The sequence below is a fragment of the Cyprinodon tularosa genome, unplaced genomic scaffold, assembly GCF_016077235.1.
Source record: "Cyprinodon tularosa strain WSP-4 unplaced genomic scaffold, ASM1607723v1 ctg92, whole genome shotgun sequence".
Lineage (NCBI taxonomy): Eukaryota > Metazoa > Chordata > Actinopteri > Cyprinodontiformes > Cyprinodontidae > Cyprinodon > Cyprinodon tularosa.
Genome location: NW_024039696.1, coordinates 2,117,394 through 2,138,476, shown reverse-complemented (window position 1 = coordinate 2,138,476; position 21,083 = coordinate 2,117,394). Strand labels below are relative to the sequence as shown.

Below are 21,083 nucleotides of genomic sequence, written 5' to 3'. Positions count from 1 at the left end.
ATCCATATAATAGGTTCCACTTGTTAAATTGAGTTAAAGAAATGTATTAAGTTTTCAATAATATTGCAATTTATTAAATTCATTGAATACAACTGTATATATTTTAAGAATGAATCCTGAATTACATGTTTTTAAAATGAGAAAGATTTAAAATTTACTAAATATTTCTGATTGCAGGGACTTCATTATTGACCTAAATTTTTATATCGATTAAGTTTACACACATTTGACACATATTGATTTAATTATTTCCAGTTCTATTTGAATTATCACATTTATAAACATTTTAAAATATTTCAAGTCCAATATTTCTGGTAATATATGATGAATACAAATTAAAAATATATATTTTCATGTTTAATTATTGATACCAGTTTGACCTCTGCTGCATTAACTTGACCATAAATACCATTGGCAAAATAACACGCTGATGTAAGCAAACAGTTTAATGTAGCTTCAAAATAGTATATGAAAATGACAGCTGATGTTAAGGACATACAATTTTTGTACAAAATGGCTTGCTATACAAGCAGCTGCCCAGAGGTCAGCTGTTGCTGCACTTTTGTTGGTTTAAACAGCTGCTACTGGCTCTAAAGAAACTGTGTTTAAAAGCTGAAGCGCCAAATCAGCCATTAAAGCCTAACCGTAGGAAAGAAAGCTAACACATCTCTCTGGTAAGCTTTTAATATTTTATTTATGAGTTAAAAATACAGTTATTGAATTTCAATTTTTACTCTGATTATTCGTTTCGGAAGTATTTTATTTAGTCATAATAGCAGAGTGTTTAATGGACCTTAAAAGTATTTACTCCTGAGGTTTTTTGTGTCAAGAACAGGTAGAACTTCAATGCATTTTAAGGGGAATTTTATTAATTTAAATTAGATAAAAAGCGGAAAGAAAAGAATGCATTTTTCAGAAGTTTTTCAGAAATAAAAACCTCAAAAAAGGTGTAATGTCGATATATTCAGCGCCCAAAAGTTCCCTAAATTACCCTTTACTAATCTAGTGAAGGCCAAAAAAAAAAAAAGAATATATGTAGGAGCTAAACTATGAAAATACTTCTTTTTGGAGGCTATAACACATTTTTTAATGAGACGAGGTTGTCCATCAGTTGGAAGGTGAACTATACTTCTATCTTTTGCAGTCTCAATATTTAGCTGCATGCCTCCATGAACTTAAACAATCTTCCCTGTACCTGCAGAAAAAAAAACATCCTCACATCTGGTTTCCAGTTGTGCAATATTCTTTCATTTTTAGATCATAAATTGACTTTTGTGAGATTTTTAAAGCTTGGAAAATTGCTTTAGGTTTAGGTAGTTTTATTAAAGAGTCATGGGCGGTGCTACAGAGGGGGCCAACAGGGGGCAGCACCCCTGCAGACCTGGACCTTGACCCTGTTACGGCCCCTTTACCAAAGACATAATATAGAATACATTTGTGATCAATTAATTATATTAATATTTATATTAATTAGGACCAAACCTACAACTGATAAGTTCTTTGGAATAATAATAATTATTTTTTTCAATTTTATTTGATTTGCGATTTAAAAAGTTGTTGCACTTTAGCTTCAGTCATACAGCTGCGGATTTCATAGCTTTACATTAACTTAAAATATTAAGTGTTATTGTTTCATTCTTTTCATTCATTTCATTCTTTTGTTTAGTGCTCCCATAAAAAAAACACTGACCCCCCAAAAAATGTTGATCTAGATTCTAGAACCACCATAAGCGTCGTTAGACCTATTTAAGGGTGGCTTCAGCCACCCTTTCTTTGGCATTAGCCACCCTATAATTATTTTGCGATTTTAAAAAAAATATATTTTTTTTCTGTATTTATTATTTCCTCATATTTTCCCAAAACAAATGCAGTAAAGCACCGAATAAAAGCCATAAAGAAGACAAGTTAATCTAAACAATCATAGGCGTAACTTCCTTAAGGACTGGTGTGGACAGTCCCCACCAATATTTTGTACACGTATTTTGCTTTCGGTGCTGTGTATATCTGATTAAAACCCCATTCATGCCGCTCCTCAGAAAGAAAATAAAAAAAGTTCTCCCCGCTGCTCACCGTCCACAAACCCCGACAAAAAAACTCAGAAAAAAGAATCTGTTGCCTCTCGCTTTCTCCCCATCACCCCCCTCCAACCTCTCCCCATAACATTTGAATTGAAGATATCCGCGGGTGACGGGTCGGGTTCGGTAGTCATCCTAACGGGTTCGGGCGGGTGCGGGTTGGTAAAACTCGACCCATGCAGGTCTCTAAGCTACACTACATTCAGTATCGTTGCCATAGAAACAGACAACAGCGCCAATATATCAGAATTATACTAAAACACACGCAAATAATTTCCCACATAAAAAACAGGACTTTCAGTCCATTACAGTTTTCCATTTTTAGAGGGTTGTTTATTTTGCGTTTATTAAGTGATGGCTGTGGTATATTAGCTTTCACTGCTATAAGCTTTCGCAGCAGTGATTGATTAATTTAAACACCTGCTCTACTGATGGTCTATCGGAGTTGGTGTTTAGGTTGAACATGAAGAACACCTTTTATTTGAAGCTTCTTGTAGCTACTGTTTTAATCCCGGCTTCACTTAAAACTTTTTCCTGACTTTGATAGTGTTGCCATTCAGTAGCAAGCACTGCGCCCCTTTTTCTTTTATATGTAGGCCTACACGTACATTTAAGATTTAGCGTGTTATGTTGACAACTCATGAGCAAGCTGCTTTTTGCAATCTAGCAGGAAGGTAAGGATAGGATCTTGCAGGTGTGACGTCACTCTGCAGGGGGTCCAAAGATAAAAGATTTAAACAATTTTGGCATTGGAATTTCAGATTTAAGGGAGTTAGAAAGTTCACTTAGTAAAAGTGCAAATAATAAATCTGATTACCGATTACTTTTAAGCTGGTTGAACATACTGCGACAGACTGGTGACCTGTCCAGGGTGATCCCACCTCTCACCCAAAACGTGGCTGGAGATATGCACCAGCACCTCCTGATCCCACTGAGGGATAAGGTTAAAGAAAATGGATGGTTGAACATAGTCCGCTCTCCCAGATTCTATCAAATCAGTATTGATACCCTCAGGGGCGGATTTAGGAAATTTGGGGCCCTAGGCAAAGGCAGGGGGCCCCCTGAGAAGAAAACCCATAAAACAGACCCATTCTACAGATAGAGAAATGTTAATAGAATAGACATCCATTATCTGGATCATTCAATTTGACTGTATGATCTGGTTGAACTGTAAAGTGCCTTGAGATGACATGTGTTGTGAATTTGGCGCTATATAAATAAACTGAATTGAAATTGAATTGAATTGAATTGAATTATCTGTTCTAGGTTTTGTCCCTCTCTTCTTGTCCCTTTTTTCTCTCTATTTATCAGCGTTCTGATGGCATTTTAGCCAAAGGATTTTTAGCAAAAACATAATTAATGTGCACAAATAAGGATTAGTTGTATTAACCATAAATGGAAACAGAGTTTTATGGGGCCCCCAGAACTTGGGGCCCTGGGCAACTGCCTAGTATTGCCTAATGGTAAATCCCCCCCTGGATACCCTGCTGGTGGATGTTCTTGACAGAAAGACGGAGTTGCTTAATCATATTCTGCTTAAGGTCCCATAAGATCTTGTCCGAGTCCTGGTTTAAAAGTAAATTAATTTTAAAACGTGACCCAAAATTGACTGTCAATAAATGTTCTACAAAATTGATATATTTATTTGATTTGTACTGTCTGTTTAGATTTATGTGATATTTTTGACACAAAATATATAAGTGAATATTGTAACAGTTATGTTTTCAACTGTAAGCATTAAATTGATAAATGTTATTCGCATTTTTTTGGCTTTATCCTTTCCAACAAAAAAAAAAAGGCGTCGCGCAGGTAGCTCCCTTTCCTTATGAGCGTCCCCACCAACTTTCAACACAAAGTTACACCCTTGTCTTAGACAACGCCTTAGCAGGTGCACTGAAAAAATAGGGGCTGAGCCACCCTTGTGTCTTAAACCTAGAGACGCCCCTGAGAACCACCAATAATTACAATAACAGGGGTTGAACAAAGATTATTTCAAAAAAAAAAAAAAAAGAAAAATCTATCTTTTTTTTCCATTGCATAATTGTACTGATTTGTGTTGATCTGTCACATAAAGTCAATACAAAATATGCTTAAAATTGGTTTTAATCGGATAAGATGCATCAAAGTGAAAGGGGAGGGTGACATTTGTATTTCATTGGATACCAGAATTTGACATCTGAAGAAAAGGCTCAAATTTAAAGAGAAAGAAGAATTAAAACAAAAGAGAAAATGAAGGCCTTGAGTGTTAAATGATAGATCGGTGAGGGTGGGCTGATCCGCTGCAGCTGCTTAAGCAATCATAGAGAAGAAACAGCTGGGACAGCAATCCCAACACACTTCAAATTTGGAGGGAAATGATTTAATGTGATGATGTATGTCCCATGGAACAAATTCTCCTGCAGCCATAGGTTAAAAATGTGGCTTTTGAATTGTCTGAGAGAGCGTCAGGAATCAGTCATTCATTCTGCTAGTTCAACTGTGAGAGGGGCTGACAGCATTAAAAGAGAGGAGAGGAGCAGGAAGTGGTGTCCAGAGCCACGAGAGAGCGAGGGTGAATGAAGGCTGCGGATTGGAGGAGAGTCAGGGAGGAGAGTTTGTTGGTCGGGAGGGAAACTCTTTGCCATCTGCTAGAGATTTGAGTCAAGTTAGAAATCCTGTTTGAGAGTGTGATTACATATGGAACGCTGAAGGGCTCTGGACGCTGTACTGATGGATACAGAATCTTTAAACAGCAGCAGTTCCATCAAATGGATGGAGGTAAGAAACTGAAAATTTAATGGTGCAGAAATATTTATTCTGTTTAATTTTCTAGTTTTTTTTTTAAGGTGGACAAACAGTTTTCAGTATTAGTTGACTATTTCTTATGATTTGCTTCATTTCATCAATAGATTATTATGTTTAAAGCTGCTTATGATGAGATAAAAGCTGACGGCTGTGGATTATCTTCTGTTTTAGTGTCTTTTATATTATTCAGGTTAAAAACCAACAATCACACTATGCACCTGTATTACCTTTGCAGCTCATTAAGCTTTCTGGAGTCATATTGTCCCACTGCTGATGCAGACTGTAAATGATCACAGCCGCAACAGATCTGGGAAATCACCGAGTGCTATCTTTAAGGACGCTGAACTTTGAATTGTTGGCCTCAGAGACATGTGAAAGTATGCAGAGCATGTTAGTCACTTCACAGGTCAAAAGTTAGCCTCTGGTATGGACAAAGTGACAGAAGAATTAGCATGAAATGGATGAAAAGGCAAAGGGAGGAAAGACTTTATCATGATTTCACAAGGATGTAAAATTATTGTGTTTTCAGTGAATTCTTCCAGCTCATCTTCACAACCTTAAAGGGATACTGAAAGATGTAAATTTGCAAAAAATATGATAGGCTTATTTAAAAAGGACTTTTCTGTGACTCTTGCAGGTGCACAGCGATCATGGAGGCTGCTGAGGGAATCCACATCGCTGGCAGCAGGTTTGCATTGAAGATTATTATAATGTTTTAAATTGCATTCCTCAGCCTGCAAGCTTAAATCAAGTACAGTTGTTGACAGATATCTTCTAATGATGTTATTCGTCACATTAAGAAATAAACGTAAAGCAATAAAGTCAGCCCAAAAGGTAAACCGCCTGCATTAGATTAAAGACAGGAAAATTAAATATACTTTCAAAATCCATTATAAATATGGAAAGTAACTCTCAGCAAACAACTAATCGCTTAGGGACTCCTTCGAACATCTTCAAAAAATTGGACTGCATTCAGCAAAAATGCACTTTTCCGTCTGATCAAAAGCATCTAAACCAACCTAAAGTCCCATAACAGAAGCTGATATACAGAAACTAACATAAAATAATGTTTTTTTAAAAAAAGGCAATAACTTTTAGTATGTGCAGATGATTATTCTGTGATATCGTTTAGAAAAAAAAACATACTAACCTAAATCAAAGTTAATATTAAATATCAAAGTCATATTAAACTGCTGTGTCATCTGCATAAAGGTGAACTTTAGCTAAACATATACCTATCCAAATAAAAGAAGGTGTAATATTAAGCCCCATCTGTCCTTTAGACTAAACAATTACAGTTTAGTTTAAATATTGCCCAATTTAATGGATATAGATACCCAGATAAATATTAAAGCTTAAATAGATTCAGATTTGTGAGGCTTCAACATTTTAAGATTAATTTGTTTTAATTTTTTATAGCTGAGCCATCGATAGAATAATTATTTCTAAATGTCATAAAAATGATGGTGATGTTTGTTCAGTGACTGCTCCAACTCATGCTATATTTTCAGAGAAAAGTATTGCAGTGTGTCAGGATTTAAAAGATGTGAGATAATCCATTTTCTGAGCTGGAAAATAATGAAAAGCATACAGCTGACTCTTATCACCCCATCCATAAAAGGTCCCTAAACTCAGGGCTTCCCATTTCCTCTCGTTTATTTATTAAAACCTAACAGTCCGATAAAATTTGGCCCCAGTCCAAGAATGTGTTTATTTTTCAAAGCTTATAAAAGGAAGATATTCGGTCATAAGCGTATCCTCTGGCATTTACTCTCAGGCTCAGTTTTCCCACTGTCACCAGAAAAACTGAGTGTCCTCTGACTGGTAGTCCCAGTGACTATAAGAAGTTCAGGAAACTTTGGTGGGGGGTCAACAATCCTGTGTTGGAATGTTCGCCTTTCTTTGAACTAAAAGTCTGTATGGATAACCAATTTATCAGGGATCTATGACCAAAAGTGTGCTTTCATCCCTTCTTTAGGCAAAAGCTGGACTTCGTTGGTGGTAAGAACGTTGGACAAAAAAGTAAAGGGGCAAAAAAACAACCTTTTACCCCCTTAGACAACATGTGGAAACGGAGGGAGGAATCGTCAAAGGTGGATTTCAGGAGGCCGATTTGTGACTCCTATCCCAGCAGCAGCCCCATGGTGGGATCCAAACTCCCCAGGTCCAACGTAGGCAACATCAAGGACAAGATCTCCCTGTGGGAGAATAAGGAATCAACTCTTTCACACCTAAATTCAGGTAGTTTGAGCAAGAGCGCCAGCTTAAAACCAGCCGACTCCTCCACAAATGGCAGCAACAGAACTGTAGATAATCAAAGCTCTGAGATTATCAGGACAGGACCCAGTAAGAAACAGGATCTCGGGAAAGAAAATATAGCAAATTACAGTAATTCAGGGTCTTTTTCCCTAGATGAACTCTCGAAACAACCTCAAATGGCCAATAATGTCCCTAAGTCGAATGATAATCATGAAAAGAATGACTCAAAGGCATTAATGGATCACAAAGAAACCCCTCAAGATGATTTATGGCCATGTTTACCACATGGACCGGGGAATCACCCTCAAGACCTAAAACATAGCACTTTGTCCAGAAGCTACCTGGCAAAAAGTGACTGTAAGAGCACTGAAGGTCACATGAAAACTCCAGGGGATGATTCAAGGCCTTGTTCTCCACAAACGAAAGACAAGCAGCAGGTGGGGAGGCTAATAAAAAGCAGTGGAAAGAAATCATCAGAACAAACAAATGAAGAGAAGAGAGCTGTATTCACTCTTTTTAAAAAGCTAGAGACTTTGGAGGAGAACCATAGGAAAGCCCCCGCAGAGCTAGGCAACTACTTCAGCCCACCGGGGAAGGAGAAAAAAGAGGAGGTGAAAAAGAAGGAACTTGATGATTCAGTGGTGAGTAGAGCTCTGGATGCTAAAGAGGGAGAGGAGGACCAGGAGAATGTGTACACAGAGCCAGGTACCCTGCCCATCAATCCGGTGCCCAAACCTAAGCGTACCTTCCAGCATCCAGCTACTCCCTCCATGGGCAGGAGTTTGAGGGAGGAGAGGGGGAGAAGGAACCTCCCTCCACTACCATCTGTTTCCTCAAAGACATCCTCAAAGCCTCCGTGTGGTTACCATGGGAGACCCAGGGCTGAAAGACACCTTAATAACAGGTCAGTTATGTGTGTGTCTTAGAAGATCATTATTAGTTTAAGATTGCTGCAGATATCTAAAGTTATTTTTCTTTGTTTTTTGTGCTGTGACAGGATACGATGTGACTTTGAAGACCGTACGAGGTCACCCAGCCCAGTTTTCACCTGGTCAATCTCTCAGGAACATCACTATGAAGACATCTTGGGTCAGATACCTGCTTCCTATTTCTAAGCACTTTATTTTATCCTCTTTTTTTGGGATGCATGCTTTCTTTCTAGAGTACAACCTATTTTTGTTCTTTTAAGTGTCAACCATTTTCACTTTCACAAGTTTCTGGAAGTATTTCTTGACAGGACTCCATTCTGAGGGCCATCTTTTCAACATTAAAAGCATTACATAGATGTAAATGTTGACTCAACAGACTCGTCAAATGAGAATCCATACGAAGACATCGAGTTGGAGAGTCAATGTTCGCAGCAATCTATACCCTCGTCTCCTGGTGCCGACTCAACAAAGGTTCCCAAACATCAATACATGAGGCCGCCATAACTTAAGCCTGGTTATTGTAACAATTGTTTTCTCTCTCTGTAGGCATCTAGGCCTGGATTTTTCAGACAAAATTCGGGCAGAAGCTTCAAGCTACTGGATCTGAGGAGAACCAACCAGGCGGCTCATAGCGTCAGCAGTGGAGGTGTTTCATCTCCGCCCCAACTCAGCCCTCCTTCCACCCCAACAGGGACTGAACACAGTTCCTGGATCCCTGGGGATCCCTACAGCAACACCTGCCGCAGGATACCGACGGTCTGGATTCACATCTACGTAAAAATCGCAGGGTCAAAAGTCAAAAAGCAATCTAACACTGACTCAAACATTTTCTTTCAAAAGGTTGTCCTAAGGATCAATGGTATATTTGAGGGTCGGACCAGAAAAAAACATCTACGCAGGATGTATCATTATGCTGAAGCAATTTCTGGAAGAGGTTTGATATTTTAGTTCACTAATAAAAACTATATTAGAGTTCTCTTTATATCAAAGGCAGAAATTTAATTTGGCTTTTATTTACAGTAACTGATGAGAACAGTGACTCTGAGAGTGAAGTTGAAGACAGATTAAAAGGTAAGGTGTGAATTACATATGCACACCCAAGACTATACATTATGTTTCTCATTTGCTTCCTGCACCCATCTCTAACTGGATCCTATGTTTTCGCCCTGCAGTTCGGTCTTTTCTGAGACAGCCAAGAAAGATGGAAGTCCACCACGATGAGTCCAACACCAGAAGCTACTTGCTACATCAAGATCGCCACCAACGCAAGCTTTTTGAGTACTTTCTTGTTGTTTCACTGCACAAGTCGAAGGCTGGTGACCACTATCTGCCAGAAGTCACACAGCAATTCCCTCTGAAGGTTAGCAGCAGCGAAGAGCTATGTTTTTTTCTTTGTTTTTATTTTTTTATTATTGTCATTTGGGCAACAATCTGCAGGAGATTTTTTTTAAAGTGAAACCTCATTTATATTGTAAATATTTCTTGCTAAACTCAACATTCAAACCTTTGGCTTAGCATCCTAGATTGTTTTTGTGCAGCAAATCTTGGTATATTAGTTATTATAACAAACATTGTCTAATATTGGATGCGATCAACTAAAAATGATATAACAAAGGAAACCTTACTCATGCTCTTTGTTTGCATTTAGAACCTTGCAAACGCATCACCACCCATTGAACCTTTAATATTTTGTCATTAAATACACTAGAATTCAGAGAGACATTTTGTAAATTGAACTGTAACAGATCTTTAAAATAGCCTTTTTATTTGATTGCAACCTTAGTAGTTCACTGCCTGTAGCACATATTTCCCCTCAATGTGCATCAGGTCCGGTATTCCCATGCTGTTGTCCAGATGTAACATCAAACATGTGCATATTAAATGGGTTCAACCTAGCAAATAATCAAAATGTTATATAAGATGGATTTTATGGATACTCAAAAGCAAAAGGCATCCAGCTCAACTCAAACATCAAAGGTAACTCCATGTATGGTGATAAAAGTAAAAAGTAACACCTTGTTAAGTATGAGCATGCTCTACAAGAGTGAGCAGAAGAGTGCTTGCAGTTGTTTGTTTTGGCCACAGGTGGCAGTGTCATTAGAAGACTCCCTAATGCCCCTTTGACCTAACCTAACGTTGCAAGCAAAAGGTTCAGGCGCGACATGTGGGAATGACGACAGTCAGAAGGGCCTTTCTAGGGCATCACAAATATGGCTACGCTGGAGGACACACCTGTCAATACCGCAGTTTACTCTGTTTTAGCTAAAGCAAAAATAAGCAATTTGTGCATTTGTAGATGGCAAAGATGTCTGTGCATTTCTTTCGAGAGGATTTAGGTAAAAAAATTGATTTATCAGCTTACTGAAGCTGCAAACGATCCCCTGCTATGATTGGCTGAAAGCGTATAATCGAAGGCGGGTACTAGCTGGCAAGTCACCCAATCAGCTTGAAGTATTGTGCTAACGTCACTCCTTTTCACGGACAGACTGAACGGCAGCCATCCCAGATGGATGGCGTAAAACCCAACTCGGTTCTATACAGATCAATCTGGCTACTGCCATGTTTTCTTTAACCCTGAACTGGAACGAAAATTCTACATTTAAAAATTTGTATAAAATTCTCCCGAATACTGACCAGTTTTCCCATTCCTGCAGAAAAGAGTCATCCCCACATCATGATACTACCACTACCGTGTTATTACTCCAGCAATAGCATCTCCACGTTGTTGCTTTAAGTTTTTTAAAACACGCCGAGTTTGCAAAACAAAACTGAATTATCCAGCCTGTCATCACTGTGTCAAAGGATTCAATACAATTTAAAGAAATAATAAAAATCCAGTTAATTGCTTCTGTTTGTTGCAGTTGGAACGAAGCTTCAAGTTTATGAGGGAGACAGAGGATCAGCTGAAGATTATTCCTCAGTTCTGTTTCCCCGACGCCAAAGACTGGCAGCCTGTGGAGATATACCCAAGGTGGAAACAGCTCAGTGTTACAAAACTTTTATAACCTTGCAAAACTAGAAGCTATATTGCAGTTAGTGTGTGGATATCTGTATTTTGCATTTAACAAAAAAAAATTGTTTCCTTATTTTTCTTGTTTTACAGTGAGATGTTCTCCTTTGTCCTGACGGGAGAGGATGGCACCAGGAGGTTTGGATACTGTCGACGTTTACTGGTAAATAGGAACTAGCGGTGTAAATAAAAGTGCTGTCACTGAACAGGAAGTGGCTGAATACCAAATGTCGGCTGAGTAAATAAACAGCAAAATGGTGAATGCGCCTGTGGGAAACCAGTGCATCTCAGAGCTGAAGCGGAAGTGTGTGGGACTGGGAACCGTACGCTGCATGTGAAAGTGTGCATATGGTCCTGTTTATGGATCTTTAAAGGGGAGTGGGATCATTTTGTCTAACCTTAGTGTTTCTGTTTTTCCTTTAATGTCTAAGCTCAGTAGAAGTATGTGTTTACATGCAAATGAAAGTAAAAATGACTCTGCATTTCAGCCTAGTGGAAAAGGCCAGCGCCTGCCAGAGGTTTACTGTATCGTTAGTCACCTTGGCTGTTTCAATCTGTTCTCCAAGGTAAACACTTCTGTCTAGAACTCTAAAGCATTACAGAGCAGCTTCACAGATCATAATCTATGGGTATAAATGGCAGGTGCTGGATGAGGTGGAAAGGCGGCGAGCTCTCTCCCCTGCACTGGTGCAGCCATTTATGAGAGCCATCATGGAAGCTCAGTTTCCAGCTCCAGGCAGAACCATCAACATCAAAACCTTCCTCCCTGGTTCTGGAACGGAGGTAAGCAACGCAACAAAAAGACCAAACATACCCAGAACATATGGACACACATTTAAATGTGTTTTAGGATTAAAGTGTGTGTTGCTGAATTGAAATCTGATTGGTTAGTAGTTCGGATGTTCTGTACTGATTAAGCTAAATGTTTAAGATCATATCCTGCTGAAAGAGACTTAAGGATCAACTTTCATTTCTTTTTTTTCATTTCCACTAGATTTTGTTTTAGTTTAAAATGTTCTAATAATCCAAAGAATTTATAATACTATGGAATCTAACAGCTTTGCATGCCTGTAGAAGAGAAATAAGCCCACAGCATCACAGATCTCCTCCGTACTCTTCAATGGGTATTAGGGGGGCTTTAGCAACCATTTATCTAGTGTTTCACATCAAAGCCACCTGTAATGTTTGTGGCCATAAATCTTAGTTTCATCTCATCTGGAATACATGGTTACAGCTTAAACTTTTTTGATAAAAAAATAAAATTATCCAATAATTATGTTGCTTTAATAAGATTAACTCATTAAAAGAAATTATGCCTATTTTTGACTTTAGTCAATGAATAAATATGTGCAAACAATAAACATTCTTTGAGTGAATAGAAAGGTTAATGTCACTTTGAAACCAGTTAAGTGAATCATAAAAGCAAGCTGTTATTTTAGTCTGCTTTTATAAAAGAATCTTGCATTTTACATCCCTAATGTTTGTTTATAATCTCAATTTTGCCAAATCCAATATTTGCTCCTAGAATATGAAGAATATGAAGAATTTGAAGGCAGGGAGGCAGAAGTTAAATTCTCATATGATATTTTCAAAGCAGTTCTTATTTTACATTAATTCCACAAACATAAAAAAACCATAAACTCCTACATGCCTTATATGTAAATTTTTAGATGCTTTTCCTTTGAAAGGTTTTGCAGAATGCTGCTCGAATTTTATATTTTTTTCCCCCAATGTTTAAATGATATCGACTTTTTTTTACCCTTTATAGGGCACTCAGTAAAATACTTTGAAAATTAAAAAGTCAAGCCAATAGTGTTACTGGAATCCAGGACAAGACCTTATTACCTTTATAACATTTAAAGAATATGGATATTTTGATGGAAAAAATGAATGTCAATGAAATAACAAGAAACACCAACTTGCCTGAATATATTAAGAACATAAACATAATTGTTAACTGGACTTATTCACTTTTAACTTTACTTTTTAACTTTTCAATTAGCTTTACAGAAACTTTTTAAATTTTTGCCTTTTTTTCGTCACTTAACTTTTTTTAAACTTAATTTACACTAGGTAATATATAATTTAAGGGCTCATCTAATTGGTCAAATGCCAAACTAAGATGTGCAGCCATGTAGCAGTATCTTTGCTGAATGGCTAGATGTAGATCTTCTGCTTCTAGACCTCACTGAGGGACGGGGGGACTCTATCTGTAAGTGGGATGTTAGTGATGAAAAAGAGTAACTTGCCCTATAAAGGGTTAAGGAATCCTGGTGATTTGTTTTCTTTTATCAGGTTTTGAACGTGTAAATGTTGATATTCCAGGTGATGGAGCTCTGCAGGCCATCCGACTCCCGTCTGGAACACGTGGACTTTGAATGCCTCTTCTCCTGTCTGAGTCTGCGGCTGCTCCTCCGGGTGTTCGGTTCTCTGTTGCTGGAAAGAAGAGTGATCTTCACTGCTGACAAACTCAGGTTGCCTCTTTTTCCCTCCAATGCAATTAATGCAACTTTTATTTGCTAATAATAGCAAATAAAACCTCTTTGGAACAGGCTTTTGTTCAGAACACCCGTCTACTAATGTTTATTAAACTGAGCTCTCAGGGATGTTGCCATTATGAAGTTGGATGTACAGTGGGTGGTCCAGACTCATGTTTTTAAATAAATGTAAGGCATCCCAGGGATTAGGAGCTCATGCAAGACTGACATTTGGAGCAGTGCCTGGAGATGATGGCAAATTTATTTACTCTGCTGGGAAAAGCCAGAAAAAATGTTCTCAGTAGCTCAGAGCAGGAATGCAACGAACAGTGATGTCAAGAAAAACAAAAAAGCTTCAATGCCTGATTTTCTTTGGGGTAAATGTTGATCTTCAGCACCATCTGGCGGTGATAGCGTAATCCCGGCCAAATTTTCAATTTTCTGTCCTTGCAGTACCCTCTCCCAGTGCTGCCATGCAGTCGTTGCACTGCTTTATCCCTTTGTCTGGCAGCACACCTACATCCCCGTGCTCCCCTCAGCCATGCTCGACATCGTCTGCACACCAACGCCATTCATCGTCGGCCTTCTGTCCACCTCTCTAACCCACCTCAACGAGCTTCCCCTGGAAGAGGTCAGACAGAGAAGAGGCTAATGTAGCTGAAACTCTAACCAGCAAAAATAAAACTCTATAGGTTCATCAAGAGCAGAAGAACATCACTGTAATCATTTGATTTCTTTACAGGTTCTTGTTGTGGACCTTGGTAACAACCGTTTCCTCAGAAAGGTGAGAGCATGTTTCTAAGTCACTTCATCATTCTGAATCACAAAGGGTTTTGTCTTTATAAAAAAATCTGATCTATTTTTCTGTTTTCTTACATTTAGATGGATGATGAGGACTCCATCCTGCCTTCTAAACTTCAGTCGGCGCTAGAGAACGTCCTTGAAAGAAGAAGAGAACTTGCTAATGACAGAGGAGCAGATTCAATGAGTGGTGAGATAAAACAAGCCCTAAAATGTATGGTTCACAGGCTGCAAATGTGTTTTTTTTAAATAATATATTAGGTCTAAAACATGACTTTTAAAGCATCTTAAATGTAGTCTGAAATTACTTAGATTTAGACTTAGACAAAGTTTATTGTCATTTTGTATACACAGATGTAAACAATACAAAATTTCGATACATACAGCTTTTTAACGGTGAATGAGCAGCGATCAGAATGTAAATGGTGTAGGAGAAAAAGAAAACCAGTTTAAAGCCATGGTGAAAAAGGCATTTATATGGAAAGGTTCAGTGCAGTGCAAAATATATAAATACATATGGTGCAAAATTCGGTAGAACACTGAGTTTTGTTCGGTTAAAATTATGAAAAAAAAAAATCAGCCATGTTGGTGGTGCAATTATGATGTTTTCACGTGTGATTAAGTCTTGATTGGAGTTTCAACAGTTCAACAGTCTGATGACAGTGAAGGAAAAAGCTGTTGCAGAACTTGCTGGTCCTGCATCAAATGCTGCGAAACCTCTTCCCAGAGGGCAGCAGGGAGAACAGTCCCTGGTGTTGTTTAATTGAAAATGTATCTGGCTTTTCTTTGTTGAAGTTCTTTAACCTCTCATCCTAAACGCTTTCAGAGTTGGTATCAACCCAATAGCAACGATATGTAGTCAATGTAAAATGACAGGGTCAAACTAGACCATGCTCAACCCCCCTGTTACATTAAAGGGATCATAGAACGCAAAACAGAGTTTACATTGTCATAGATGAATAACAATAGTTCAGTGGGTGAAACTGATCTTCAGAGAAGTTCAAACCCCATCGACACCTCCTTTCTATGCAAATCTCAACAGTCTAAACTTTCACCATAAAACGGGTGAATCCAAACGAAACACCGAATTCACGTCAATTCAGGGATGTTGCCTTATTTGGTTCTGGCCTGTACTTTTGTCACACCCCGAAATTGACATTTGCACCAGCCCACTGGTTCTCTGGTCCAAGAGCATGAATAGAGGTAGATGTAAGGCACCAGGTTAGCTGTTTAGCCTACAGTTGGGTTTATTTCTACAAGAATTACAAAACAGGCAGTTTCTCTTTTGAAAATGAGCCAGAAGGTATGAAAAGTAGGACATGCCCAGGAAAAAGGGGACATCTGGTCACTCTACCAAATCAACAATTTGATGTTTCAGTGAGTGACTGCTTGTTGCTATGATGAGTCTTGGCTTAGCAGCTTCACTCGTTGCAAACCAACCAATCAGCGCACATCTCGTCTAAATATTCATGAGCATAAAAGGAAAAAAACCTGTTGTTTCATTCTAGGGCTTTATAGCCAGGTTTGCATTAGGGCTCATAGAACAGCAAATATTTCATTTTCAGCCCAACCAATGTTACACACCCTATTCAGACCTTAAGGACCAGCACCAAATATCCTGTATAATCATTCTATGACCACTTTAATAAATGACCCAAGTGTACATGGGCCTCTTCAACCTTGAAGACAATTATACTCTCTTTTTTTTTTAGTGTTCAGCTAAAAAAAAAAAAAAAATCTAATCTGACTGAATATTACTACCACTGAAACATCATCAGGAAATAATGCGTTTTCCACTTTTATCCAGCATTACTGATTTAGGTACAGTAACTTCTTCCCGGAGGCTTAAGCTTGTCAGAGAGAGGCCAAAGCACCCACACCTCTACATTCTTCCTCTCAGATCTGAAAAGGGGTCCATGCAACTTTCTTTCTAAAAAAAAACTATGAAGCTATTATCATGAATGTTTTGCAAGATAAACTGATTATTTCTCCAACCAAATATGGAGGCAGGAGGCGGTGCAACGCTAATGATCTTCCTATGTGAAACACATACTGATCATTTTTAACTTGCAGCTCTGCTACAATGGTTCCTAATCTCTAAAAGGATATAAAGAAACAACTAAGTGTAGTAGAATATCTTAAACCAGTCTGTAAGCTTTATTGGGTTTAAAAAATATATTTGATTGAATTTTGACAACAAAATGACATTAAATACATCAAAAATATTTTTTTTATAGGTACGTTTCATTGTTTGCTTGAAATTGATTTTTTTTTGGTTTACAATTAAAAAATATCATTATGAGGAAAATCTGTGTTTCATCTTTATGAAAGGTTTCATGGTTTTCCCAATTTTAAATTAACAAAATACAAATAAACCGTTGGCTGTTTGAAATTGAAAAAGATTTCATATAGTAAATATTTAACAAAGATAACAGGTTTTGTTTTCTTTCTAAGGTCATAATCAACTGAAAAAAGCTTCAATATTTTCAGCTTAAAACAACTTTTAAATAGCCAGACTCAGGGCAAATTGATTCTTTGGATTTTCTAACCTTTCTTACAGAACCAACCTTAAAAAATGCATTAACATCTAAATATTACTTTTGTTTTTGTTGAAGCTGTTTTAAAATCTAGCAAATCCAGTTTGTATTAGACTGAAGCTTAAAACAACCAAAGGTGCATGCAGGGGGGATTTACTATTAGGAAATACTAGGACCCCAAGTTCCTGAGGGCCCCATAAAACTCTGTTTACATGTATGCTTATTACAACTATTCCTTATTTGTGTCAGGGTTTGGTTGTGGTTTGAGGACCCAAATGCAGAGGCAGAGGTGAGTTTCTTGTGTGTTTAATTAAAGATAAACAGACAGCTGAGGCAGGAATCCAAATATCCAAATAAATCAAACATGAAAAAAGTCAAACAAACCAGAAACCATGGAGACATCAGGGGGAAACAATCACGACAAGGAAGACACAGTGAGACGGAGTTGGAGGAAGTTAGACCAGCACTGAGGAACTGCACAAGGAGTGTGTTTATGGGAGACTGAACAAGGAGAGGACTAACGAGCAGATTGGGAGCAGGTGTGAACAGAGCAGGCAGGAAAAGGAGCTAGGGAAAAAGGAGAACACAAGAAGGCAGCAGAGGGCAGCAAATGAAAACTTGAAAACTGAAATATAACCAGAAAACACAACCAAATGAGAATTAAAACAATAAAACTAGAAAACATGGAGCAAAGTAAAACTGAATACTCAAAAGAAAACATAACAGGACCAAGACTGTGACAATTTGTGCGTATTATGTTTTTTTTACAAAAATCCTGTTGCTAAAAGGCCATCAGAACGGTTTTAATATATTGTGTGTGTCTTTGCCAACAACATTTAAAAGCAGCGAACTCTGCTCTCCAGAGCCAGTAGATTGGTAACCCGCCTCCTGCTCTCCTCTATCTTGTCTGCTGTTATGATTCGTGCAGCTATTATTTCATCCAAATGAAAAATGGAGAACAGATAAGCAGATCATGGCTTTCCTACAGTGAAAAGAATGACTGTTTACTTTTGCCTTTATGGAAACATGGGAAGGAGCAATCGACTAAGTGAGCTTAGTGCTTGGAAAAAAATCTTTAATCCCATTTGAGACAGCATGAAAAGTCAGCTGAGTGCAAAACATAGCGATGAAAACAAGAAAAAGGACAAGAGAGGGACAAAACGTAGAACAAATAATGTATGTCTATTCTATAAAAATTTCTGGATCTGTATAATGGGTCTGTTTTACGTGTTGTTTTCCCAATTCAGGGGGCCCCCTGCATATTTTTGCCTAGGGCCCAAAGATTTTCTAAATCCGCCCCTGGGTGCATGCCATGCTTTTTGGCCATGGCACCCCGCCTTAGAATGCAAAAAAAAGTCAAAGTTAATATCTGTGTGATACTAAACATGAGTTTAATCATCTTTTTTCTTCATTGTACTAAAAAATGGAGATTTGATGAAATTTTACCTTCTCTTTGTTACTCTAGATACCAGTCACCTTAGCACCGTTGTGTCAGAGGCCTTTGTTCGCTTCTTTGTTGAGCTAGTTGGACACTATCCGCTCTTCATCACTGCTGAACGTGAAGATGGCTATTCCTCCTCCTCCTCCTCTCCTGCTCCCTGCTCATTCCATCGTGAGGGGTTCCGGAAAGCGATCCCGTCCAAGACTGTGTGTCGTTTCTTGGAGGCGTTCATGGAGACCCAGATGTTTGGCTGGTTTATCCAGGAGAGAGAGCTCCATCGGCAGGCTCTGAGAGGTACTTACAAAAAGAAGAAAGGAGGAGTTTGGGACTTTGATGAAATGTTCCTGATTTTTCCCTCCCCGTCTATCGCAGGGCTCTTTGAGGTCAGAGTGCAGGAGTATCTCGACTCTATCAATGACAATGAACACCGAAGGGTCAACAGGTTTCTTAAAGGTTTGGGTAAGAATGATTATCATCACTTAGCTGAACAAGATATTGATTCAGTCCTATCCTAAAGTATTCTTGTGTGTTTTTTTTGGTTTCTCCAGGAAACAGAATGAAATTCCTTTCTAAGAAATAATGCAAAGCGACATGAAGAAGCAAGAAAATCCTGACCGCCTCCCTCAAACAGAAATATAATCTGAAGACTTTTTCTTGGAATTTATCCTCCTTCTTAAGGATTGTTGGCCAAGAAGCGGTGGTTTGGCTTCAAAAGTGACACGCTGAGAGATGTTTTGAGTGAAAAATTGGTCAGTCGTTCCAAAGAACCACTCCTTTAAGACACCTGGAACTGGAATATTTCAGGTCTTGGGAGGGGAGGAGTACATAGATGGTACTTTCCGTTTGGGATTGTGTTTTATTCTGATGCCAAGTTTATTTTCAAGTAGGCCAGAAAGTTTAAACTAAGTAGTTATATGTTACAGCCACAAGTTTTTCTGCTGGATATTGTTTTAAAGGTTCCTAATCACAGTTTTCTGTTTCCAGTAGAGGGCAGTACTGAAGAAGAAAAACAGGTTTTCTTTTCACCATGCAATTTTTCCACCTTTTTGGGGGGGAAATTCATATTGATTAAACTACTTTGAATTAAAAAATGAATGAAGTGATTCATTCCATGCATATGAAACTTTCTCTTTACATTTGTGTCCCATTGTCGGCGGTAATTTCCATTTTTTTCTACAATGTTTTTTTATTTAAAGGTTTTTATTCTAAAGAGCCTCAGCATGAAATTTAAATATTTACTTTACTTTTTTATGTGAGTCATGGAATTAAAACACTCAGGAAGAAAATCACCTCAGCTTCAGCAGAACACAAACACAAAGGACAGAAGTGCATTGTCAGAAACGATGGCATATGTGTGGATACTTCCTGCTGAGGATTACTTAGAGACCCTAACCTGTTATCCTACCACTGTTATATACTGAGCTGAGTATTAAAGAACTCAAAAGGAATCACACCATTCTAGGATCTAAAGGAATTTAAGAAAAGATGAGAAACAAAGACATTAGCATCATCCAGGGAAGCTTTATACAGCATTTTTTAAGCTGTGGGACTCCAGTGAACTCAAGATGGAAGAAAAAAAAGAAAAAAAACACATAATAGAATAGTAGAGAACCTCCCCAGGGGTGGTCAGTCCAACAACATTATTCCAAGAGAGCAAGGAGTACACATCCAGAAGGTCACAGGAAACCCAGAGCAACATCTGAAGCACTGCAGGCCTCATTTGCTTCAGCCTGTGTCATGATTCAACAACAGGAAGAGGCTGGGGTAAAATGGCATTCATGGGAGAGAGAACGCTAATGACGACCAAAAAGAAAACCTCGCTAAAGTTTGACTAAAAAACATAATGATCCAAGATTTTTGGAAATTTTTTTTGCAGAATAAATGTACAAAAAAAAAATTTGAATAAAAAAAAAAAAAAATCCTAACTATATAGAGATGAGGCCATTTTCCTAGTTTATTCAAGTATACTTAAAGTGCACTAATTTCATACTTAAAATCAGGCAGTGCACTTAGAGTTAACTTATTCTAAACTAAGTCAAGTGTACTTGACTATACTATTGTTTACTTTATTGTTTACTAAAGTATACTTTAAGTGTACTTTAGTAAACTTAAAAATGTCCCAATTTAGTTCTAAGAAGTATTACTTTAGTAATACTTCAAGTACACTAAAAGTACATTGTTCGGTATACTTTCTAAACTTATACTTAAGTATTCTTAATAGAATTTACTTCAAGTATACTACTTTTTGCTAAGAGTGACAGAGGATCCTTAAGGAAAATGTTGCCCCATCGGTTTGTGTTCAAAGTGGGAGTCAAAAGACACCAAGTGTTAATTGTGTAATGTCAAAGGTGTATGGAAAGCAAAAAAGGATAAAACTTAATTATCTAATACAGTAAATATGAATTTACCAATAAATATTATTAAATTGCGTTACATTGTTATTTATTAAAATAAATAACATGAAATGTTCCATTATTAAATTATCAATTTAATTTTTATTAAATACAAAGCTAAAGGATAAAATATATTGTTTCAATTATAAAATGAAATTAAGTAAGCAAAACCTAAAAAATATACATAGATATACATCAAATAAATACATAGCAATTAAAATAATTTCATGTATTCTCAGAGGCTCGACTGTCACTTTTATGTCAGTCTAGAACAATATATCATGATTCGGTTTGTTATTTGCTAAGCAAATTTATTTGTTAAGCACTTTTAAGTAAAAATACAATCAAGCTCAAAAGAAAAACTGACTGACCCTTCA

General features: G+C 37.6%; 1 protein-coding gene across 2 annotated transcripts; it reads left to right on the top strand.

The window, feature by feature from the left end:
• Nucleotides 1–583: 583 nt before the first annotated feature.
• LOC119776251 (DENN domain-containing protein 2A-like) lies at nt 584–20,189 on the top strand. 2 transcript variants are annotated; one of them, XM_038274563.1, is made up of 20 exons: nt 584–674; nt 5,497–5,547; nt 6,838–8,022; nt 8,116–8,207; nt 8,424–8,518; nt 8,594–8,803; nt 8,888–8,981; nt 9,068–9,118; nt 9,220–9,407; nt 10,909–11,018; nt 11,151–11,220; nt 11,546–11,623; nt 11,700–11,840; nt 13,383–13,531; nt 13,988–14,165; nt 14,277–14,318; nt 14,417–14,525; nt 18,338–18,607; nt 18,686–18,772; nt 18,862–20,189. In XM_038274563.1, exons 2-20 carry the CDS (start codon nt 5,510–5,512, stop codon nt 18,891–18,893), a joined length of 3,219 nt encoding a protein of 1,072 aa, XP_038130491.1. In that variant the 5' UTR covers nt 584–674; nt 5,497–5,509; the 3' UTR covers nt 18,894–20,189. The 2 variants fall into 2 exon arrangements, with proteins under 2 accessions (XP_038130491.1, XP_038130490.1); XM_038274562.1 differs by lacking the exon at nt 584–674 and adding an exon at nt 4,472–4,832.
• Nucleotides 20,190–21,083: the final 894 nt, after the last annotated feature.